This window comes from Poecilia reticulata, linkage group LG18, assembly GCF_000633615.1.
Source record: "Poecilia reticulata strain Guanapo linkage group LG18, Guppy_female_1.0+MT, whole genome shotgun sequence".
Lineage (NCBI taxonomy): Eukaryota > Metazoa > Chordata > Actinopteri > Cyprinodontiformes > Poeciliidae > Poecilia > Poecilia reticulata.
The window spans coordinates 11,001,080-11,026,170 of NC_024348.1; the positions used below are offsets into that span (position 1 = coordinate 11,001,080).

At 41.1% G+C, this 25,091-nt stretch overlaps 1 protein-coding gene across 6 annotated transcripts in view; it reads right to left on the reverse strand.

The window, feature by feature from the left end:
• LOC103480437 (regulator of G-protein signaling 12-like) overlaps positions 1–25,091 on the reverse strand; it is a 47,187-nt gene that overhangs the window by 7,905 nt on the left and 14,191 nt on the right. For 4 of the 6 annotated variants that reach the window (XM_017310528.1, XM_008435379.2, XM_017310527.1 and 1 more), the window contains 15 exons: positions 14,637–14,658; positions 12,927–12,959; positions 11,109–11,278; positions 10,378–10,470; positions 9,404–9,547; positions 8,715–8,897; positions 8,440–8,590; positions 7,726–7,823; positions 7,337–7,528; positions 7,144–7,217; positions 6,935–7,061; positions 6,424–6,520; positions 4,708–4,766; positions 4,118–4,229; positions 3,349–3,912 (listed from right to left, as the gene is read on the reverse strand). In XM_017310528.1, coding sequence (XP_017166017.1) covers positions 3,349–3,912; positions 4,118–4,229; positions 4,708–4,766; positions 6,424–6,520; positions 6,935–7,061; positions 7,144–7,217; positions 7,337–7,528; positions 7,726–7,823; positions 8,440–8,590; positions 8,715–8,897; positions 9,404–9,547; positions 10,378–10,470; positions 11,109–11,278; positions 12,927–12,959; positions 14,637–14,658 — 2,119 coding nt within the window. Of the gene's footprint in view, positions 1–3,348; positions 3,913–4,117; positions 4,230–4,707; positions 4,767–6,423; positions 6,521–6,934; positions 7,062–7,143; positions 7,218–7,336; positions 7,529–7,725; positions 7,824–8,439; positions 8,591–8,714; positions 8,898–9,403; positions 9,548–10,377; positions 10,471–11,108; positions 11,279–12,926; positions 12,960–14,636; positions 14,659–19,874; positions 19,972–25,091 lie in introns of those variants that run through there. The other 2 variants (XM_008435384.2, XM_017310529.1) reach the window with 2 other exon arrangements.

The following is a 25,091-nucleotide window of genomic DNA, read 5'->3' on the forward strand; positions in this document are numbered from 1 at the left end:
ACAAAAACTAAAACTTCCCTGCAGCATGATGATGTCACCACCACGTTTTACAGTTGGGTGTGGTGTTTTTTTTGTTTTTTTTTGTTTTTAAATCACATAATGTTTTGAATGGAACCAACAAGCTGAATTTTCATCCCACCAGGGCAGAGCACCGTCTTCCTCTCCATGCCTTGTGGAAACTTTTAGCTTTTCTTTCTTCTTGCCACATTTCCAGAAAGACCAGATTTGTGGATTGCGCATGCGATAATTGCCCCATCAACAGATTATCCCACCTCGGCTGTGGATCTCTGCGGTTTATTCAGAGTTACCAGAACCGTCTGATAAAATGCTTTCCTTGTCAGCTTAGGTGGGTTGCCATGTCTTGGAGGATTTGCCAAATTCTTCTCAAGGCGTGAGATCTCATTTCACAATCTAGCTCTGCTTTAAACGTCTCCACCACTTCCTCCCTGACCTGCTGTGTTCCTTGGTCTTTACGACGCGCTTGTTCGCCAGTGTTCGCTGAAAAACCTCTCAGAGCAGCTGGATTAGTAAAATATACAGGTAGACTCTTTTTACTAAATAGGTAACTTCTAACTTGTTGGGTATCAGAATAAAGGGGGTTAGGCTCAAATGCCGATCACAATTTGAGGTTTTTGTTTGACAAAAAAAAAATAAAATAATGAAAACCACACATCATTTTCCTTCCTTTGTGTTGATCTATCACATAAGATCACTCTAAAACACACGGCACAATGCAAAAGAGGATTATGAATACTTTTGCAAAGCACTGTTAAGCCACACACAACACAGCAGCGATCCCGACGAAAAATAAATATTACCACACAACGAGAAAGCAGATCAAGCAAACAAAAGACTGAACAAACAGGCCACAGCGAACGATCCGGGCAAAAATCACGCCGCTCGAGCGACGCCAGCGCTCAACGGGTGCGCGCAGGGGAAAGTACACAAAGGAGTGGGAGCTAATGAGGAGAACGGCACAAGATGAAAATGAGACAGAGCTAAAGGGGGAAACTGGAAAAGGCATGCGGAGGCGGAGAGAGGAGGCGGCAGCGGGGGCTGCTGGGAGAGAAAACTGATCTCACGAACGTGTAAAAAGACAGGACGAGAGTGATTTCCAATTCTGACATTTATTAGATCTATTCAGTCACAGGTACAGAGTTTATTGGCAGTGATTATCTACAACAGGCACCTAGAGGAGGAAAGCGAGCCAGATAAGGAATGACGGGCACTTCAACAATGTCACTGACCGATGACTGTTTTCCTACTGCTCAGATTGCTGCAACGTGAGCCGACAAAAGTTTGGTGACTCACTTCATTTAAAGGAGTTGTGAAGGAAAAGAAATTTTAGAAAAAGATAAAAAAAAAAAAAAACTCTGACGGTGACATTGTTGAGTTGCTCTTAACTAGAAGTGGTGGGATGGAGAGGAACACAGCATTTGTTTGTAACGGCTGTTCAGGATCTGCAGTTTCATGGCTCCTGATTACTATCGCAGCTAAAAATCACCACTTTCAGTTGTGCAGCTGGTCTCAGCTCTACTCTTCAGTACAACATTGATTGTACAACAAATACTGATCAGAAAACCTGTATGTATTTCTTTTTCTTTTGTTTGTTTGTTTTAATAAATCATAAGACCTGTAAACAAATCACATTTGCATGCACCCGAAACTATAAAACAAAGTGGAAATATATCCAGCTGGGTGGGGGGAAAAAATCCCAGTCACATGTTCAACCCCAAACGTTTGCAGCACGGGACTTTTTCAGGTAAACGTCACTCACGGGAGAAAATATACACACATCACTATTTACAGGAATGTTATAAGGATCTCACACACACACACACGCGCACACACACTCACACACAAATAGACGTCGAGTTAAACGGATCAGGCAAATTGAGGGAGTCAACATCAATTTGTCATTAAAGTGCGTCAGTCGGTATAGAAGGAGTTTTGCCATAACAGCGGTACTATTGTGACCACACTATACACACGCATGCAAGTACAGTTGTATTCAAAGCAATATCAGTCCAACTTCATGAACCAAATGAATCACGGTTCTTAGTTGAATAAATGTTTTCTACATAGAAAGCGAGGCTATGAGCAGTAGAGCGACATTCTGTGCAACCGAATCATTAATTTAAAGAGTGTTTTCGTACAACAGCGGTGTGGAGTTCAATCGGTGAGGACAGCCATTCATTGAACAAACGGGAGTCAAATAAGAGGCTTTTATTTAAGAGCAAAGGCTGAAAATGTTGCAGATAGAAGAAAAAATTCTGTCATAATGTTTCACTGGAGAGGAGGAAACATTTAAAGAAGTGGCAAAATGGTACGGCTGCAGAGCTGCTTAGCTTTAGCAGGGCGACGTGAAAACTGGAAAAACTACCATTTAAATTGATTAAATAACAGCCACTGCTACATCCAGAGTGATCAAAGAAGATGTAAAGTTGCTTGTGGATACTGAAACAAATACAGATTGCAATGTGAGGCAAAGCTACAGACATGAGGCTCCTGCAAAGTCCCAACATTGAAAAAAAAGCAACAACTTTTAACTAAACCCTAAACTAGCCTAAAGAGAAATGATGCAGCATTTTATTGGCTGATCAAATCAAGGTCATCCTTTCGTGTTTTGAGGAACTTGACCCCAAAGAGCTGAATTCAAGCCAGAGCAGACCGTGTCCATCACAAACTACAGATCACGGATCAGTCTGGATATGTCAAAAAAAACAAACACTTGGAGAGTTCATGTTGCGTTATGCTGAGGAGGAAATACAGTGACAATTGGTGGCCTTGTTTCTTGTTGAAACAACAAGGAAGGTTTGGCACAGGTCTTGGTCTCAGACCAACAGCATTAACATTTATTAGCAGCCAGCCCAAACCCAGAACTTTAAAACCTATGAGGTGGCATTAAGCATGCCGTTTCTGAGACTTCACCAATAAAAGCAAATCAGACTGTAAAGTGGGCTTGAAAATCTGGCCGGACGTGCAAGAAGAAAGGTCGACTCTAGGTGAAACATATTTGAACACCAGATATAAAACTAAAATTAGTTTGGTGGATGAAGCTGCGTCCGCAATCATTTTAAATTTTTACGGTCGATGCTTGATTTTGTGAAGTTCCATTTTATTTAAATATTCTTTTTCTCCGCTTTCCGTAGAGTGAGAACAGATTTATCAATTAATTATTATTTATTATTCATCCTGTAAATTGTAATATAATATACAGGGTTCACGAATCATTAAACTAAACACACTGTTATTAATTTGAACACAACTGCACACACATACACACTCACACACACACACACAGACACACTCACGCAGCACTGGTTTATTACTGATTTGTAGAAATACCTGAACTGGACTTTCCCTCTCCACCTGTGTCTTGGGATGGGGGGCAGGGTGTCGGTGGGGTGAAGTTGGCCTCAGGGAGGATGCTCTCCAGGGACGGGAAGGATGGAGGCGAAGGGGGTAAGAGAGTACTGTTGGGGCTGCTGATGTCGCCCTCGCCCACGAGGGTCAGGTCGGCGTGGGCGTCCTCCTCCACCGTGCGGAGACTCGGCCGGGAGTCAGGGGGCCGGGGGATGGGGGAGAGGTGGGTGCCGAACGTGGAGTGGCGGGGGGGAGGCAGCAGGCACCGCCTGGACGCCAAGTGTCCGTTGGCGCTGGAGCTGAGGGAGGAGTCCAGGCTCTCCGAGCGCAGAGCGGCCGTGAGGGACCCGCGCGGCGGCACGCCGTTCTCTCGGCTCGGCTTCAGGGAGGCCGGGGTGGAACAGGCCAGGTCGGAGGAGGCGGAGCAGGAGGAGGTGGGTGGAGTCAGGCGCAGGAAGTCTGGAAGCACCAGGTCTTCTTTTTTCAGGAGTCCGCGCTGGTCGTTGGCTCGGGTGCTCTGGGCTCGGCTTAGCAGCTCAAAGAATTCTAGAAAGACGACAAATTTTCCGTCACTTTGGCTTTTCCAAACGGACCAGAGAGACGTTAGCTGGTCTGTAAAAGCGCCGTAGCCACCTCCCCGTCAGACACACATCCTTGTCAGTTAGTCCAGAGGCAAAAGCAAAGCACAGAAGTCCACCAAAGGTTAAAAATAAAAGACGAGAGAAATCAAGAACAAGGGGGGGGCATTTACCTTCAGCTTCATCTATATTTATCTTTTTCTGTTTTCTCTTTTCCCCTGGGAGTGCTGAGGCTGGTCCAGCCGCTCTCACAGAAATGTCCTTTGGTGCTGACCTCTCATCTCCCTGCAGATGCAACAATAACAATGCACTCTGTTAGGGGATGGAGGGGAAGGGGTGGGGTTTGGGTGGGGTGGAGAAGGTGTGGTCGCAAGAGGGAAGCTAAGCACGAGCTGCTAAGCACTTTACTGAGCAGAGTCCTGATTTACTCGACCCCCGTTCAATAGCCGATCTCATCCCTCTGTCGGCTTCGTGTCTTTACTGATCTAAACGTTGTCTTCTTTTCGTTGACGCAGTTTTTTAAAGCGGGGAGAACGTGAATGAGCGCATCAGCAATAGACTGATTAAGAGTGGAGAATAAAAGAAAAGAAAACACTGACAGATCAGCATCAAGTGAATGTTAATGAAGACAAATTGGGGAAACCCTGAAGTAACGATGAACGTGGCAGAAGCAGCACAGCAGTAGAAAGAGGACAAAACGACACCGCCACAGGACCCGTTTCACTAGACGTGTGCAAAGGTAAAACGTGTCTCTAGTACTCACTGCAGCAGAAAAGCTCCTGGTCGGAGGGTGGCCTTTTAGGGAGGAAGACTTGGATTTTTCTATTCGACAAACATGGAGAGAAGACATTAAAATTCATCAGGTTGGAGAGAGGCAGAAGCAGTGGACACTTGAGACGGATCTTATTCTGTAAAACCGTACAGTGCCTCGCTCGGACTTCTTAACGTTTTGTCTCGGAGGAAGGAAAATGATTTTCAGAATGTTTTACATTTGCATTAAGAGGATGAAAAATCTGCTGCGATGAGGACTCCAGCGGCACTTGAAGTGCTAAGAAATAACTGTCTTGGTAGAGCCACACACAGTTTGTGTTCAGAGAAAAAAAAAGAACTACAGAGAAAAAAAACTTCAAATGAACCAATCACACATAAACAGGCTGACCAATCAGCGATTGAATCAATAGGCCAGCGATTGGCAACATAAAAATCCTCAACTAATTTAGTAATAAATTAATTGTTAACTGGAGTCTATAAACTCAAAAAGGGCCATTTGCTAAAAGAGCAACATGCTCAGAGCAGTAATTAAGCCAAAGCTTCACAAAAAATATAAAACTTATGGATTAAAGATAAAATAAAACTGTCTAAATAGTAAAACGACATAGTTTTAGCTTCACCTGGTTCAAATTTGGTAAAAAAAAAAAAACTTCTATTAAGAGCCTTTTGCTATCTAATTATTAAAAAAAAAAAAAACACATCTCCCCTACATGATACTGATGGCCAGAAGTAATTAGTATTTTTTTTAGCTGCATTTGTAACTTTTGCTACAAGTTTAGACAATAAAATGTTTATTTTCTTATTTAGAAAAGGGATAATTTGCTTATTTGTATTTTGAATATATTTCTAATACTGCATGCAGAATGCCCCTGAATCTGGTTAATCATCAAAATAATCAAAAGAAGAATTGTGAGTTACAGCCCTACTGTAATTGTCTGACACCAGAGGTGACACAAAGATTTGTACATCATTTCTCATCAAATAGTTTTATCTCGTTAAATTATGAAATAAAAACATAAATACAACATAGAATCACTCACAGGAACTCATTAAAAGATACTTTGTTGAGCAAGCCTGCAGGAAATACACTCATTAAATAAAATATCCAGAAGAAAATTAAAATATCCTCCTAAACAGATAAGCCATGTAAAGAGAACAAGAATTAGAAAGCAGCAAAGAGCCCCAAGGTTACTTTCGAGGAGCTGCAAAGCTCCACAGCTCAGGTGGGAGACAAATGTTTGTTGTGCCCTCCACTAATCCAGACCTTATGGAAGAGTGGCTAGCAGAAAGGCATTGTTGGAAGAAAAACAATAAAATAACCTTCATGATTTGATCAATGAAGATACTCTGGTCAAAAGAGATTTTTTTTCTGTCTAAGATACAAAATGCTCTAAAATGAAAACTAACCACCAACCCTGACAATGCCATTGAAACATTCTAGTGGCAGCATCATACTGCGGGGTACTTTTTTTCCTCTGCGAATCTACACCGCATTTTTTCAGTAAGGTGATTTCAGCACAAATACTACAAGCAAATTTTTCCTTCCTTTTTTGTTTTTTTTTAAACCGAAAAAAACAAACAAAAAAAAAACAAATTTGAAAACACAAGGCACTGTTGGGTGCACAAAATGCGACGATTTGAAAATCAATTTAAAAGCGTCGGACTGTTTGGAGGTATTTTAAGGAGGAACTCGTGTCGGGTGACTCACCTTTCCCTGAACATGGGTCTGCCCGCTCCAGCACGACACGCAGGCCGTCCAAACTCGATATGGGGGCCCCCAAATCCAGCGGCTCCGTCTCTCCGCTCTAATAACAAAACACAGCGTGTTAGCTTCTTCACCTGTTGCTCGGTAAATACCTCTCAGAATGTGGCTGATGGTCGTCTGTGATTTATTTATAAGCCCTCTTTCAGCTTTGGTCTGCTGCATGAATGCAGTTATAATGCCTGGAAGCCCGCAGGACTAAAATAAACCTGACGGAGGTTAATGAGTGGGCCAAAGAGTCGGCATGTTTGAGGGGTGTCGTCATTCTTAATTGTAGCCCTGCTGCTCCATCTTCACATGCTGGGCTGAGTCAGAGCTCTAACCACCATGTAGAGATGGAAAAGGATGTGGTCGTCTCCCTCCCTTGCCCCCCCTCTGACCATGATACTCCACCCTTATTGCACAGGCTGCTGTGTCTCAAAGCATTAAAGCATTGTCGCCACCGGGGAGAACTCACTATTTTGGCCACGAGATCACTGAGATTCAGGCCGTATTTGGCCACCACGGGACGGAGCACCTCCGTGACTGGTTTCGTGGGTTTGGCTTTAAGACCCACGGAGCGATTAATCGGCACCAGGTCCAACCTAAAAGTAAACACACGGCGAGAGTTACAGAGGACGGCAGCTGAAGCAGAAACGAGACGGGAATTGAGTGAAAGTTTCATACCGAAACAAAGTACGCTTCTCCAGCCTTAGGTCTCGCGAGCACAGAGTCATGCAGTCCTGATCCAAAACCAGAGGCTAGAGGAAGGAAATGCAAAACATCCTGTTGGATTGGACTCTGTTTATATTTGTCTACCCAGATTAGATTAGGAAAAAGGCTTATCTATCTTAATAAGTTAAAGAAAATCTTTCCTAACCTTCTCTCCTCCCACGAGGAACAGATCCACGGCAGCAATGTTGACGCAGATGTTGCGACACAGGTCTTGGAGGACCTCTCTGATGGACGCGCCGGGCCGCAGGGTGATGGAGGAGCAGGAGCCGTCGGGCAGCAGCACGCTGCAGTGTCTGGACGAGCGCTCCCACGCGCCGACTGAGTGGCGATTGTCAGACTGAGGACACGGGATTCATGAAACCAGGCGATTTAACGCTCACCTTTGTTTATATTGCTCAAGAAAAAAACAGTGTGTGGGCTTAAACAAATTGCAATAAAAAATTTTTTAAAAAAAGATAAAATTCTCGCCTATTACGATTAAATTGTGGTATTTCAGGCTCTGTTTCCATGGCGATCTGACCAGAGGGAACTTACCTCCATTTTGGCAGCAGAGACAGAATTGGGGATCTCCAGACTGGCGCTCGACGACAGGGAGCCCTGGGACTCTCGCCGACCGTTACTGCCCCAGAAGTCTGCAGGACAACAGAGGACGGAGAAAACGCCTTCAGGTTTATAACAGTGGTTCCCCACCAAACAAATGGCAGGATAATTCAAAAGGTTATTGGTTTTGTTTTGAATTTCAGAAGTTTGCATGTGCTAAGATAACTTTAAACAATTTTTAAAGTTCAATTGACGAGATCATAGCTTCATGAGCTTCTGATGCAGTATTGATGTATTTTAGGGAATTTTCCTTTTGTGCCATCTTGAAAAAATTCAAAGAAAACAGAAAAAAATGTAAAGGAAGAGAAATAACAACGTTAATATCAGTTCAAAGGATTATGTTGGTTTACAGCAACTTTATGTTTAAATAAAAAGGGTGAACATTGCATTCCCAAATTTTAAGCACAGGGTTGGCAGCATTATGTTGCGGTTGTTTTGTTGCAAACTCGGGTAAAAGGACTTTTTGCTGGTAAATCAGATAAAGCACCAATAAAAACGGTTAAAGCTGTAATTGTAGTTTTAAGGTCAAGTGGTATGAATACTTTTGCTGAGTCTGCAGCAAGGGTTAAATGAACAGTTAGCCGTAGCTCAAGAATTAAGAATGCTAAGGGTTTCAGCAATCAGAGCACAACGGTCACTAATTCCCACCCAGATTAATGTCTCCGATGTCTTTCTTCTTTGGTCCCTTTCCAAAGCTCCTGTTGCGAGACCAGGAGAAGAAGATGCCGCGCTTCTTATCTGCGCTCTCGTCCTTGGTGTCTTCATTTAATGACTTCCCTGACCTCTGCTTTCTGATGTCCTGTGTGTGTGGAAAAAACACAAAAATCACATTTTACCCTTGACTGTGGACATGTGCAGAAGATGCCAAAAATGACACTTGTACTTATAGAGTTCGAGTTAAAAAAAGAATAAAAAATTGCTACCTTTTTGGGAGTGGAGAGGGTGGAGCGGTCAGAGCTGGCGCTGTGTTTGGAGGGCGCGGGGCTACAGGGGATCTGGTAGGGGTCCGGCAGCGGCTGACCGTCCTCCTCAGCGCGCAGACACTCCAGGTAGAGGGAGGACTTCAGGAAACGCGAGTAGCTGTCGAACTTCATCAGGTTAAAGATCTAAGGACACACGAAGAACAGAGTGAAATTGAACATTTGGAGTCTAATAATATCCAGAGTGTGAAGACAAGAAGAACAAAGAAGAGAGGCAGTCCCAGTAATGACATGCAGTTCCAGCTGATGTTATGACAGCAGTCTTAAGCGTCCAAACTTAATCATGCTAATCTACTAGCTGGAAATACACAGATCTTTGACTGCATGTCTATGGCTCCCTGTCTGCATAATGTGTGTTGGATTCTCTGTGGGTGTATGCCAGTTTGTGTTTATCTCTCTGGTAAAGCCTCTGAGCCTTTCTGTAAACAAACCCAGATGGCCACCGAAAAAAAAGAGAGGAAAAAAAAACCTCAATATGCTTCCACAAAGCGAATTGAGGCTAGATGAGAGCAAACCCCCGAAAACACAAGGAATCCCTCCTGTATTAATGCTTTCCAGAAGATGCCTTCGCTACCAACAGCTGACTCCGTCAAACAACACGGCCGACGTTGAGCACGCAGGGGTTCTAGTACCTGTAGCTGCTGGGTTTTGAACATTTCAGGCTGAGGTGAGGTGAGGACGTCGTCCGCCAGCTGGGCCTGGCTGTCGATGTTCACTGGCATGGTGGCCTTGCTGGACAGGAAGCTGTTGTAGATCTCCCCCGCTCTCTGGGACAGCTGCAGGCGGCAGAGTTGGTGAGGTTAGCCGAAGCGTCACACGAGCGTATTTAAATATTGGAGACAAAACCTGGCAATGTCCAAGAAAACACTTTTCGCTGCAATTCTCCAACAGTGAATTTAGGAGATTTACTGGTAATACAATCTTCCTGCACTTTTGTAGGTCCAGATTTTTAGTTTTTAAACAGCAAGTCCTTTGTCTTTTAAAAATGATCATTTAATGATCATTTTTAAAACTTAGTATTTATCTACTAAGTTTGGGCTCTACATAAAGATTTTTAAAATATCAACTCAAAACACACGGAGGACAGACAGACAAATGGGAAATGAAGATGCAGAAATGTAAAAATGATCTGAAAATACAATTTCTTTTCCATAGCGCTATTTTTATTTTAATTTTTTTTTTAGCTTTCCCATTTTGAATAGCGGCTAAGCGTAAAGTCTTTGTGTCTCATCATATTTACAGCCCAGTGAGACAGGAAATCTTGAAGTACCTACTAGAAGCTAACTGATGAACTTCAAAAAGTGGAAAAGGGAAGAAAAAAATCTATTGGATCAATTATGATTTCTGAAATCATTGTCAACCGATTTGGTAATTGGTTAATTGTTAAATGGCATGTTCAGACTCAGGCAATTTACTGGAAAAAAACAAACAACCCCAACATATTCAGAGTAGTAATTAAGTGAAAACTGTACAAAGAAATATAAATCTCCTGCCCTGTAACTTCTATAAAAGATCTTTGTCAGTGGTGCCAATAAGTGTGGAGGGATCACATCAAATTTTCCCCCTATAATAAGCACCATCTGGTTTCATCTGTAGCTGCTCTTACCTGCTTTTTGTCTGTTGCAGGGACATGACTGAAGTATTCGCAGGCCTGCCAGAACAAGATATTCTCCTCACTGAACTCTTTCTTGAGAAATTCCTGTGGAGGCAAACCAGAGGTTTTATATAATCGGAAGCAGCCGATTGTTTTCTTGTCTCACCCAGAGCTGTTGCTGTTGAGACCATTAGTGAGGGCAGAAATTACTGGGTGAAGACTGGTGTATTGTAAGTGTGGGCGCAGGATGGCGTGGGCGAGAGAAGCTGATCAGTGTGGAAGGAGGTGGATCTCTGAAGCCAGCACTTATCGCCGAGCTTTCTGAAGGTGTCATAGGCTGCGTTCAACGAAACATCTTTAGTGTGGGAGGACAGAGTACAGTACAACAAAGGTGGCTCTGCTTAAAAGGATGACTTCTGATCAACTATTCTGAACTGGAACCATTTGCAAATCCCAGCACACAATGCATGACTATGTAGATATGAACACTGTTGGCTCCGACTTTGGCTAAAGCAAGTGCAAACCCCCAAGGTATAAATTCATAACTAACCAATTCCTCCAAGGACTCATACAAGCCAGAATGGTTGAATCTTTACAGCCACAATTCTGGACAATTTTTCTCCACAAAGAACAAAAGAACCAATAAAAACGTTTTCTCACACTCTTTTACAGCATAATCTGTCCCAGAAAACTTTGGGAAAACGTCTTCAATTCGGTCAGAGAGAAACTTTACATCGACTTACCGAGAAGTAACGCACACCCACGGGGTCCTGGAGAAGCCGCTCGAAGCAGGTGGACCAGCCGGCCACCCGATGATCTGCGGACCCCCGATGGCCGCCGGCCCCTGGAAGACTGCCATTGCTGGTCAGGCTGCTATGACTGCAGCATCCCTGCAGCTGGATTCCACTGTAGTCTGCAAGAAGAAAAATGTAACAGGGAAGAGGAAACTGAAAAATGTTATTTACTTAAAACCCTTGAGTGTTATTACACACAGTCAAGGAAATAAAATGTAAAAAAAGAATAGTCATTTTTTCCCATGACGATTAGACAGAGCATACAGCTCCGTGCGCAAACCTTCACATCCTTGATGAAGACGTGTTAAAAAGCCTTTAAATAAAATCTTTTTTTACATCCCATGGAATATTTAAGAAAATCCAACCTTGAATTTGAGCACATTTATTTCAGCAAGTAAAGAAATACTGGTTCTGGAAACAGTTTTTGATTAAATCAACCACAGCTATTTCTATAAACAAAATGAGGTCTGCATGATATTGAGAACATATGTATCTTTGCAGTACTATTACAGATTATTGGGATAACAATAATCCACAATAATAACCACAACAATAACATGTAATCCACAATTTTCTGACTTTTTCCTATCAAAACGCCCAGAAATAATATAGACCAGAATTTACATAAATGGCACTTATATGAACACTTTATCCAAGCAGTCCTGTCTATGACATTGTACACATAGATATTTAGATGGCAGTTGAAATTTGGTATATCGAGCAACTTTAAAATAAATGCAACTGAAATTTGTAGGTTTTTGTAGGAGATCGGGATAGTAATTTTCTAAGATTTCCCTTTTTTCTAGGGTGCAATTTTAGTTTGGAGTCACAGCTTGGATCTGCGAATTGTGCCACACAGGTACGAAACACATGTAATTGTGAGTCTGAGGAGCAGTGTGGTTTGCTAATTGTTGGGGTGCTACTATCAGCAACACAAGAAGAAAACAACATACTTCTTTCACTTTCCCTCACTGTGATTACAGTTTTCAAGGGGTGTTATTTCCAACCAGAACTCACAAAATCTGAAATTTGAGTATAAATAGTTCACCATAAACATGACCTGACAAAGAGGCCCATAACGCTAAAAAATGGGAGACAAAAAAAAAAAAAAATGCCATTCAAGTAAGACAGATAAGATGGGAAACAGTAAACATGTTAATAATTAAAACATTTTTAAACAACTAGAACAAATGAGGCTGAATGATGACCATTACATTCTATAAAAAAGATGGTAAGGGAAATAACAATAATAATAATAAAAAAACTTCCAAAGCTGATCGCAGGACGAAGTAGCATCTTAGGGTCACCAAGTCGTCATAGCAACCACATATTTTAAGCCTTTTCTACACAGCTCTAAGAGTTGTGGCAATAATTGTGGAGGGTGCTAAATGGCCAACCCTTTTCTGACTGTTTCTATTGCTTATATAGTTTCCTGTACAACAACAGACTAAAACTATATAAGTACTTAAACCACGGCTTCATTATAAGCAAGGATTTCTTCAAAATTGCACACTGAGGTTCGCAGTTGCTGTCCTGCTGGTCAATTTTGTGGCAGAACCGAAATGTTTAGAGTGGACTAATGAAAAATATAAAGTAAAAGAAACAGCAGATGTTGCTATAGGGACGGAGAGACAAAAAGAGAGCATCATAAAAGGAGCAGAGAGTGGGGCGGGGGTTGTGGCTGATTACAGGGACACAAGGAGTAAGAGCGGGCAACTATTTAGCAACTGGTGGGCGACTAAAGTAGCACCTTAGCCTGAGCAGTACCTGCTATCATGATGGCAGATGGCCACTTGAGAGCTGTGGGCAGACCAAACAAGGGGTGCTCAGTGAAAACAAAAAGGTCACAGCGGAGCTGGTTACAGATGCACAGTCGTTCTCATTCTGAGCAGTTAACTGGTCGCCACGGACAACAGGAATTAGGTTTATGCCTGGTCTCAAAAACACACTTGTTTGTTTTTTTTTTAAGTTGCAGCTATGCATGTCTTCATGCTGCTAATACGCAAGCATGAGTGGGAAGGATTTACAAATAGGTACAGTTCATCTATGACCTTGTGAAATAAAAAAAATGTTAAAAAAAAAACAAAAAAACAACCACCATAAATAGTAGCCGAGATCAGAGAGTATGACTAAGGCCTCAGTGTGACCTTTTAAACCCACTCTTAGTGCGAGTTCCTTTGACTCAGTAGGAGTGTTTTTAAAACTACATACAGAAACTTGGTGTGGGTTTATTTATTTCAACACCATAAAACCATCTGTTAGACTGTGTTACTGAGAGCGGCTGTTTAAGTATAGCTGACAAGTCATTTGCTCGAGTTTACTAAACAGACTGAAATCTTTTTTATTGTAGTTTCAGCAAAATTTTTTCTTTTTTTACAGCATTAACCCCATACATGTAGAAAGATGTCATTACGCTGTGAGTTTCTAGCTTAGGTGAATAAATCCCAGGAGCAGTAAAAACTAACAGTTAATCACTCAGTAAACCATTGTTTTTGACTGATTTTAGCCATTTAAACCAAACTCAAATTGGTGCAATTGATTCAAGTTTCAGTGTCAGTAAGGTGTCTGAAATAAAAGCATAAAAAATGTTGCAGATTGAAAGATCTCCAGTCCCAATATGTGAAAACTGAATGGGTCCAGGATGTTTCCCTTATCAATGCTACTCCACTGTTAATCTACAGCTGCAAAGCTATAAGATGATTCACAAGCTGTTTTTTAATCATGTTATGCAATTTCTTTGTGTAATAACTGATACTGTGGTATTTTTACTCAAGGTTACTATGGTGTGACAATCTCAGACTGTCCCACGCCTCGCCCCATAGATATCAATATTTCAAGTTTATGTTTGTTTTGAGTAGCTAAAATTCATTAACACATCATAGCAGCTGTTAGCGTTCCACTTCTCAGAGTATTTCTTCATTTTTCTACCTTCTTGCTGAGCTATTGCATCTGTCTACATTAAGTAAAGAAACTAATTTTGTCAACTTTAGAGAGAATATCTTCAGAGAACCCAAACTATTGCTCTAATGCAACATGACCAAAGCTGTGGGATCTTCCTTACAACTTTAAAGAGGGTCTGAGCCACATCAGCAGTAACAAAAGGAGCTCAGCTGAACTCTTTGCTGCAGACTTGAGAGTGCTGCCAAAAGCGCTATAAAAAACGACGACCAGACAGCATGGGCGCTAACCCGACAGCAACCCCAAACACCCTCAACAAACATCCTTTGTTAATGAGGCATACTGCCTGCAGTGAACACACCATCCCCAGAGAGGGACATTTATTAGGCCGTTTTTTTTTTTTTTTAGTTTTTTTTAAAGTTTTTTTATAATTTTGTACTTTGCAAATGAACAAAACACAGAATGCTGGTGAGGCTGCAAGAGTTTTACTGAGTTAGTAAAAAAAATGGATAGATTAAAAGGAGAGCTTAGGATTTACATTGGATTGATTTTTACATAGAAAAAGTAAGTTGTACTCACCACCATCTGAAGAAGCTGCAGACTGAAAGAGAACAAAGAGAGACATGAATGAGAGGCTGCCCTCATGACCCACAGTGCTAAGAGAAGAGACTGAAGCCTGATCTGCTGGTAGAGTTTCCTCTGGCATCACAACCAGCTGCTTTGAGGTGTGCGTTTTCCCTGGTTTGCTTTCTGGAAGTGTGAGTCTGCACCTTCCACCAGCCCGCTCGTTTGTTCGTGGGAGGACCTTTGGCCTCCATGACACACACACACACACACACACGCACGCACGCACGCACGCACGCACGCACGCACGCACGCACNCACGCACGCACGCACGCACGCACGCACGCACACACCCCCACACACACACAGTACCCACCCTTTCCCTCCCCTCTTTGCAGTGCATTCCTTCTCAACGCAGTCACAACGACAAGGACCCATCAAGGCTGTCTACTTGAGAGGCCATCAGTGGGTGCAATGGCCCTCTTTTTACTTGCTAATGCAGGGAGTGAGTGACCCGTGCCCCTGAGCAATCGCACAAGGTAGCCATGGCAGCCAAACGTTGAATCCTCCATAATTACTTGCATGACTGTTTCGAAAACCAACATCCACACGGTCATTTTTGCTCTTTTCCTTTAGCGTAGAAGTTTTTCTAGCTCCTCTTTCTGTTTTCTGGGTCCTTCGGCGTTGTATAACTGTAAACTGAAGTCGTTTTCGCACGTCAGCGGAGGTGTTATTCCTGCATCAGAAAGTATTCCAGCGAAAAGGCTTGCTGCAAAAATCACACCTTCACACATTCGCAGCCCGTCAAGAATTGGGGATTAGGCTTCCGAGCTGTCAAGTTATAAGCATTTCTGCATTGACGTTAAAATCAAACGTTTGTAGATACTTGTAATGTGTTACTGAGGGCAAAAGCATGACGCGGCAGCACTTAACCGCGAATGTTGCGACATGAATTTGCTCTGATTAAAATCTTTCTACTTCCAGTTAACAACACTTAAAAGGAAATAAGCTTTGGTTTTGTGATATTCTAAAAACAAAGGACAATGTTAACAGTATACTCACTTATGTAATTTTCTTTGAGTGTGTGCAGAGCAAGCTGAGGAACATTCTAAGCCCAAACTGTCAAGCTGTTTTCACCATTATATTTAAATGCTGGGAAGAATATCCTGGGACTCGGTTCAAGAACGCTCGCAAAGGACTGGTGCGTTGGAGGACACAATCTGAAAACGGAGAGACTATTTGCAGTGGGGTATTTTCTGATCTTCCACTTCAAAGTGAGAATATGCAAAGCTGAGAAAATGCACAAACAAGGTTTTTTTCTTTTACAGGCTTTATGAGGAACACAGATATTTAGCCTTTAAATAATTTTTTAAGAGCTGGGATGTTAAGAAAAAAAAAGAAGAAGTAAAGCGAAAGCTGTCGGAGAGCTAATTTGACAACTAAATACTAAAACGATTTCACGTGAACTTCTGTGTAGACCCAACTGGCCTTCTGAAAGCACACAGGGGGGGAGATGACGTTCGGTTCTATTCCAGGACCGGCCACATGTAAAATCTCAATCAGACACAGACCACCAAACCACTAATTGCGTGTCACAGCCTCTTTTACAACCGTGCTGCTGAATCCACCCTTACAATCGTCAACACCCTAAAAACCGCTTCTTCTGTGGTGGCTAAGCATGTGTTCAATAATCACAGGAGGGGAGGACCAACATGAAGAACACCCCGAAACAGAAGAGAGAAGCAGAAAGAGGAGAGAGAGAGAGGAAAAAAAAAAAAGAAAGAGAGCACCCACTACATCTGTTTGTCCCTCTGGATCTAAAAATGGCAAAACCTCATGCTCTGACTCCACACGGGCAGAGTTCACTCTGGAGAACAGGGCAGACATCTTGTCACACAGCATGATGTCAACTTTGGTTTTGGCCGAGCAAAAGGTCCACAGGTTAAACGCTGAAATTATGAGGTGGTGTTTTAGCAGTTAGAAATGCCTCCAGGGTCAAGGGCCTATAACAGAAAATGTATGGCTGACAAATATGATAAATACCTACTTTGTGCAAGAGTAGAGGTTGCTCAGAGAAGAGTGGGAGAGTTCCAGTTAATCACGCCGTTCTGACACATGGAGTTGATGCAATGTCTCATTGTTGCAGCTGTACTCATGCCAGAGGCATAAAATAAGGCTAAAAGATCGAACGGCTGACAACAAATAAAGTTTAGCTTCTATGGAAACTTGGCTGTGCTAGCTATTTGATTAGCGTTGGCTTAGCTTTACCCCTTTCAGCATAAGAAAATGCTTCATTTCTCCTGAAAATTGATTTAAAAGTTCATAGGAGGCAATAATATGTACCAGGATTTCTTTTGTATGTAAAAAGCAAACCAATATTTTTGTAAAAATAAGTTGTGTATTGTTTATTTTTACAAAGATATCCTAATTGGTATCGTCCTATTCTATCAGTGCTGATTGGTGGTCAAAAGGTATAATATTTTACTAATCAGTGAAAGCGTTACAACTCAGTGCTACCAGATCAGGCTGATACCAACACTGTTTGGTGTGGATGTGGAAACTGAAAAAAACAGCTTAATGTTAACTATGAGGAATTGCAGAGATTTAAAAAGCTATGCAAATCGTTACTAAGTTTTGGGAGACATGATAAGGCTGAGAGAGAGCAATACTTTCAGAACATAACAGGCAGGGTGACCAAAGTAAAGTTATTCTGTTTCAGTATTTGGAGCTTTCAACTTTTGTCTCTTATAAAATATGACATATCTGGTGCTGTTGGCAGTCATTTAGAAATTTCGGGGTGTAGTGATATACATTTTATGAAAGGATACTCAGACTGTTGTTTTGACTATGCTAGGAGTGCTAAGTGCTAACATAGAAATATTTATAATAGGATAATTGTTGTCGTTTTAAAGATCAGTCACTTCATTTCTATTTCTAGGTTTTTAAATCAAGAAAAATAAAACTTTAGTGAAAAGAGGATGGATACATTTTCTTCCGAGATGTTCATATCTGTGTGTGATTGTGTAAAAACACAACCTACTGAAGGAGAAGTAGATTTTTTTTTTAATTTGCTGGCCCATTTAGTGTAATTCATTTGTGGAAATTTAATTAACTTGTTCCATGAAAAAACTAAACTGAATAAAATGCTATACTTAAAAAGCGTTGTTCATTCTACATCATTTTTCACCAAATTTATTAAGATAAATGTGAAAGGTCTACAGAGCCAAATGAGGTTCCAGATCCTCCCCCTAAAGAGACAATTAATCCTTGCATTATTGTCATGTTTGAAGCTACTTAACCCCAATTAGTTTCCTATGCACCCCCGAGCTTTTAGCAGCTATTTAAAAAACCTATTTAAAAGGAACAAACATAGCCTTGGATTTTGCTACCCACTTTGATGTTACTAAAATATTACCTTACTCTTACCAAAGGCCAGATGCAGAAAGGGGGGGAATATATCTGAGGAGCTTGGAAAGAAGATCATTGATATAAAAAGTTAAGATTTTATATCAAGAATATTGCAATAAGAACCCAGCCTCCAAGTCTTGTGAAATGAAACTCAAAGCTAATGGGAATGACAATCAAATAATAGAGAAACATTGAACCATTGAAAGCCATCATCAATGGATGTCACTGTCTGACAGAAAAAGATAGGAGACCCAAGAAAGACACAAAACAGGGGCTGCATCTGGCTAAAGGAACCTTGAATCTGTGCATCTCAGAAAGTGAAGTTTCCTGGGTTGAAATGTATTTTTCTGTACTGTCCAGTCTCAGCAGCAGCTTCTGGTCCCCCAACAAGTTAACAACCCAAAACATGAACCTAAAATCACAAATAATAATGGTAATAATAAAAAAGCTTGAGGAGAAAACACTGAATTTCTAACATGAAAAGATGCACTTTGAAGATGTCAAACTTTAAATTTGAGAAAGTATGGGAAGTTGTCGCAAAAAAATTATAATTCTCAAAGTCAATTTGTCATTTCACTTCCTAATATTTCCAGTTAGTACCTGTAAACAAACCACTTCATACCATTTCACTTGAACCATTGTGTATGAGTGTTGAGCACTTTAAAATACTATCTACAGGGTTCCTCTCTCATTTGTCTTTCATAAGACATTTAATTATCTTCGATCTTTGTATTATACTCAATTACTATTTACTGTTATACATTATGAACCCTGATGAAAATATAACAATTTTAAGTGACCTTCTGCTGGAAAATTTTACTCATAACACAACATTTTCTTACAGAAGACAATGAGTAGATGACAGACAATTACTGCCAGTAGTCAAAGCAGGTACAAAGTGTCCCATTTCCGGGGAGGAAATTGTCATTGCAAAATCTCTCAAAGCAGACAGGACCAAACCTTTAAATAGGAAGGGGCAAAATAATCAGGACCCTGTAAAGTCAGCAGATCACTTAATGGCAGTGATAGCTGCATAAGAAATCACAAAGTTTTATTTGTATTGAGTAAGGAGTGAAAAAAAGGTTGTTGTTTTTTTTAACTGGTTAGTCTGTATTTTGACTAAAGCGATGATCCGCGTAGACAGTCACCACTTGTCCATATGTTCTCTTCCACAGTTGGCACCTCTAATAACAAACTTCTCAGTGTGGGTGGCTCTGCAACATTTACATAAGACAGTAGTTTAAATGTCCAACCTTCCAGCTAGACTCTTCAGAGGTCAAATAAACGGATAACATGCTAGATCTGAAAAGCCCGTGACTTGGCTTTTGGTTAGGGGAGGTTTCTCTGTGATCTTCCCACCGTATAGCCAGAATCGTAAACACACCACAAGGTGTATTAGTGTAGGGCATCACTCAGAGACAAAAGGTGGCAAAAGTATGAAACGAGTGGAAAGGAAAAAGTACACAAATTGTTGAGAAAATCTTGGAAACATTAAGTGCACGAGCACCACTCCCTCACGGGGTATCTCAGATGTTTCAAAAGAGACTTCTATTATCTTTAAGACTTTGGGCTATTTACCCATTACCTATACCTGTTTTCGCACACTTTGATGTACTCAGACATTTCAAAACTAAACTTTGACTCAAGCCGAGGCTGATTCTAACACGCCGCTAACAACCGCAGGTCCAAGCCGACACAGACAGCTGTTTTAAGTTGGGCAGAGAAAGAGACGAGCGACAGAGACGGAGATTAATGAGAAAAACAGCTGACTGAACAAAAGGAGTCTCCTTTCTTCGAGCTTTAGAGGAAGAGGAGGCTCAGTCGGGGAGCCTACTGTTTACTTACAGTGTTGAAGTTCCAGCTCCTCTTGAAGGAAAGTCTCTTTTTGAGACTCATTGTTCCCTGGTCTGTTACACTAGAGGCATACAGGCAGGACCTCTGTATGTGTGTGTGCATGTGTGTGTGTGTGCGTGGGTGTGTGTGTGTGTGCATGTGCTAATGCATACCTGAACATTCCCCACCCAAAAACTCAGCAAACCATGTCTGTACAAGTTGGAGAAAGGGGGAAGAAAGGGAGGGTGAAAGAGGAAGAGACTTGACAAGGTACTGGATGGAAAAAAAGAAAAAGAAAGAAAGAAAAATCAGAACAGGGGGAAGGAGGGAGTTCGAGGGTACTTTCGAAGAGGGAACGAAAGCTTTTCTTACTTTGCAGCTGTTGCTATGGTAACCTGCCTCACAATACACACGGTCTCTGTCAAAAGTGGCATGAAGGAATCGGGAAAATTAACCCCCCCATTTATTCCCGGGCGCAAAATCCACACTCATTATTTAGAAAAAGCGGAGTGGCTTGCCCCCGCTTGCTCCTTTGTCTCCAGTCGGGGCGCTCTCAAAGGGAGCAGAAAACACTGAGTCAGTTTAAATTGAGACCACATGAATTTTTGTTCAATCTAAATGAAAGTTAGGTAGGATCACAAGCTGAACTCGAGCCTCGTTATCCACCGTCGCAGAGCTTCCCTCCTGCAAGCCCATCAGAAAGTCGCGTCAATTAGTGCTTTCTGCTCGCAGTTGAGCACATGTAGCGGCGAGATCTAAATATATACACATATTTATTCGGAAATAAATCATTCACTCCACAGCAGGACTCTGCCACCACATTTCCTCAAAATCTGCACGGGGAGCAGTCTCATTTTGAAATAGGCCCCGTGGGGTTTAGGATGAGACGCTGAACTTGTTGAACATGTAAAAACTATATGAGATAGAGTATTTATTAACAGCTTTGCAAAGACGGTGTTTATTCCTAAGATGATTAGGTTTTACCACAGCTTTGGAAAATGGCTGCATTTATGGCCAGAAGCGTGCAGTGCCTTGTCGATCTCAGGAGTTGATGCGGGTAAAAAAAATTTGTAGAAAGAGAAGCGATTCGAGACGGAGGAAGGACATGAATTACGACCGTTAATGAGGACAATTAAAATGAAAAAACAAGCTTTTAAATCAAGAGATGTGTTTTTACAGTGACCTTTTAATTGCAAACCAACCAGACTAGATCGTTTTCCATTGCTAATATACATTTATATCTCAGTTACAGGTAGATTACATAAAGCTGCAGTATGTAACTTTTGTAAAAATATTTTTTTTACATATTTGTTGAAACTGTCACTATGTTGTGACAGTATGGTATGAGACAGATAATCCGTGAAAGTAAACCAAGCTCCTTCCTCTGCCTTCTCCCAGTGCTAATTAGAAACAACCAATCAGAGCCAGGAGGCGGGTCTTAGCGATGTCAATCACCCTCTTTGCGGCGCTGTAAATAAAAGACATAGTAAAAGATTGGCTTTACAGTGAATCTTTAAGGCTGTGACATCCAATTCCTCAGAAAAATTTTCATATAAAGAAGAAAAAAAAGTTTTATGGGATAACTTTCATGGTATCCTCTATCAATCACAACTTTGTCCTTTATGTCTATTAAATTAATTCAGACCCCAAAGTTTAGCTTCTGTTTAGACACCCTGGTTAAAAGGTGATCCGTTTCATATTATACCATCAAGACATAATAATAATAATGATAATTTTAACAAATATGTAAAAAGACACTTTTTAAGAATCCATTTGGTGGCCTTAATTTCACACTAGATTGGAGACAGGGTGAAGACATGTTGGAAAAGTCAACGGGCCGGGACTCAAATCCTTGACGACCATGTCAAGGACTGGAGGCGTTGTTAGTTCCCCTACGCCACATTTTCTTTAATATAAAAGTTACATTCTGCTGCTTTAAGCTTGTAGTTTTATGTCCTAAAATGAAAGGAAATAGTATTTATTGACACTGTTTGATTCATTAAAGGATGCATTTTAAGTATTTTATTTAGTCTGAAAATCTCTAATTTTCATGTTTTAAGTTTGAAAAATAGATAGAAAGCTCATTTTTAGTTCCAGTCATACTAAATTGACTGCACTGGTGACTGCAAAAAAAAAAAAAAAAAAAAAATTGTTACTTCTTAAATCAGGACTTCTTTTACCATGATTAAATATACTAAAATTAAGCTGCAGGTTTTTTGTTTTTTTTCTAAATTTCTCAAGGTGGTTGTTGTTGTTTTTCTAAAGGCTTTCACACATTTTTATCAGGTGATCAATACATGTGAAGACTGCTGTATATTTCGGTATGTGAATTCCCCGACAAGAACAAGCAGAGTACTTTTTAAACTGTCCATGCGCAGCCCTTAAGATTCCTGTGTCTACACAAAAAAAGAAATGTGCTTGACTCAATCATCAATGTTTCCTACGCTTGGAAGTCTTCACACCTCCACAATGTTTCAATGAAAGATAAGGGCCGCAGACAGTTTAATGTGCGTGTGTGTGTAGCCGCGCCATGAATAGAACAGCGAGCGTCCTTCCTCATAGTCACGATCGGCTGCGGCCAACGGGATTTCAACTCAAAATGTATTAAAGTGCAAATGCTGAGGAGTCACTGTGTCATCCTGCATATCTTTAAATGGCACAGCAGTTTCAAAGCAGAACCACCCACACAGAGATCGTCTCAGAGACCTTCCGTTTTGCTGTAAAAACAAGCCGAGCAGAAATGTGCAAATCCATTTTTTTCCCCCATATTTGATAAGAGAACACAACTTCTTGAAAGATAGCAACACATCACCCAGCAGCTGAAGTTCTTTAAGCTCTTTAGCCAACAAAAATTAACACTGAAAAACTGCTGCAGTCTTGTTCTGACGAAAGAGAAGATTTCGTATTTTTGGTCAAAACGTAGCCTCCTAGCAGCCCTCCAACTTGATGCGTTGAAGCAAAAGAAGCTGAGCTGAAATTTTCTATTACTTTCAGGATTTCCCCTCTGTAAGCAGCCACAAATTTACAAAGTCAATTACAATGCCTTTGATGCGCCCTAGCTGCAACTGGAAGACTTTATAATTATGAATTGCACTAGAACAGCTCCTGGTGCTCCGGAAAGCTCTGAGTCTAATGATCCCACTGTGTTCTTGAGGCGAGAGCTCAGTATTGTGACACAGAAAGGGATTGAAAATGCTTTCATGTGACGATAACGCCTGTCATGTAGTAATTGGAAGCTGAACCCAGTAGTGAGCTGAGTCATCAATAACTGTAGTAACATGAATCTCCAGACACAGAGCGGCCCATTTCCGCCCTGCAGGTCTGATTTTGCCCTCTGACCTCCGTCACACAGAAAGCCGACTGCTGCAAGGTGATACGTCCAACAGTGGCAAACGTTGTCGTGACAGAACGCCAGCAGCAAAGCAACTTTTTAACTTTACTCCTTGGTGCTTGTGACAGAACATAAAAAAAGCGAGCGCAGAGGCTCGGCTTGATTCAATCGATTCGTGAAACAGTTCCAGACAGGGTTCCTGGCATCGATAGTTAGCGCTTGTCACAAGGCTTAATTGCATGGTAAGTGCTCCGCCGAGCAGTCCTGACTGCAAAAAGGCTGAAAATAATCAAGGTTTGCTATCTGTGGAAGCAGATAATCTACCCCCAGGAAAAAAAAACAACAAGTAAGAGCCAACTTCCTCTGGCGCGAGGGAGAGCGAGGGCGCGGTAACTGATAAAATGGAAGACACATTTCTTCCCAGATCATGCAAGGATTGAGAGGAAGCAAAGGAAATGTAGAGGGTTGGGGACTTTTGAAGCTCTCGATGACAATATTTAATCATAGATTAAATAATTAATTATCTATCATGAACACCAAATTCAATGAAAATGAATTTGATTTGATAGACAGTCAGATTTATTGGGTTTTTTTTGTGTGTGTTCTTTTTAATCTGGGCAAATCAAACATAACAAGCAAGTATGCATCTGATTAGCCTTACAACCCTAGCGTACCTGAAAAGTGTGTTCTATTTTTTTTTCTTTTTTTAGCATTTTCTTAGATTACAATCAAACATGTGTTTCTTAGGATTTAATGTGGTAGATCAACACAAAATAGTAAATATTAAGTGTGCTTAGATTCAGTCAGATTCAATGGTGAGTTCAGTGAGCATCAATATCAAATTTTGTTCAAGATATGTATTAGACTGAGGTCTGAACTTTGACTGAGTCTTTGAGTATTTCTTTGAGTTCAATACTCAAAGAAATATGGGGCCACCCCTGACCCCATATTTCTTTGAGTATTGAACATTGTTTAGCTTTATCAATCTTCACATTAACGATGACCAGATTCCCTGCCCTTGTTGAAAAAAAGCATCCCCAACCATCATGAGGATGGTGTGTTCAAGGTAACAACCAGTGTTTGTTTTCCACCACACATAATGCTTAGCAATTAAACTAAAAAGCTCGATTGTGGTCTCATCTGTCCAGAGAATAATAAATCAATAATTTTCAGATAGCACATCCACTAAGTAATATTGCTATCTATGTTTGTCTCATTATATCAATACATTATTAACCAGTAAATGTTCTGTTTTTGTAAAAAAAAAAGACTTCAATAATTTATCTTTGAACTCAAACTGTGAAATTGTGATTTTGGGGGTATGACTGTGAGGAAAAAAAAGGTTGGTTCCAATAATACACCCATTTTTGATCGGGGTTACTAATATTCACAATATGAGAGGAGGCAATGAAAAGATTTGAGGAAAAAGTGGCATTGTGGTATACATCACTCATTGTATCAGATTACCTGAGAAACTCATCTAAGCTAATTGCCTTCCTGCACAGATCCTCTTTAAAGTACCTTAAAGGAGCTGAGCGCCCATGTCTGGCGCTTGACCATGACCCATGTAAACACTCCAGACTTGCATAGGGAGACATGGCTTTTCACTGTAATCCCTCCTGTGAGCAAATGGGTTGCTCACAGAGGTGCATGGACGATTTGCATGCAAACACAGGCCGACGTCACTATGTTTCAGCTCTTAATCCTTCCGATCGTCACTAATCTACTGCCTGTTTCCCAACTCGCCCAGGTTTGGCACAGCAGATGGTTAAAGCTCTTCCTCTTTGTCCGGATTAAACTGGAATTATCATAATTTGCGAAGAGCGTTAGGCACTTGTTGCTGAAAATAATAGAATAGAACAATTCCTTCAATAGGGAAAGTCAGAATAAAAACAGAT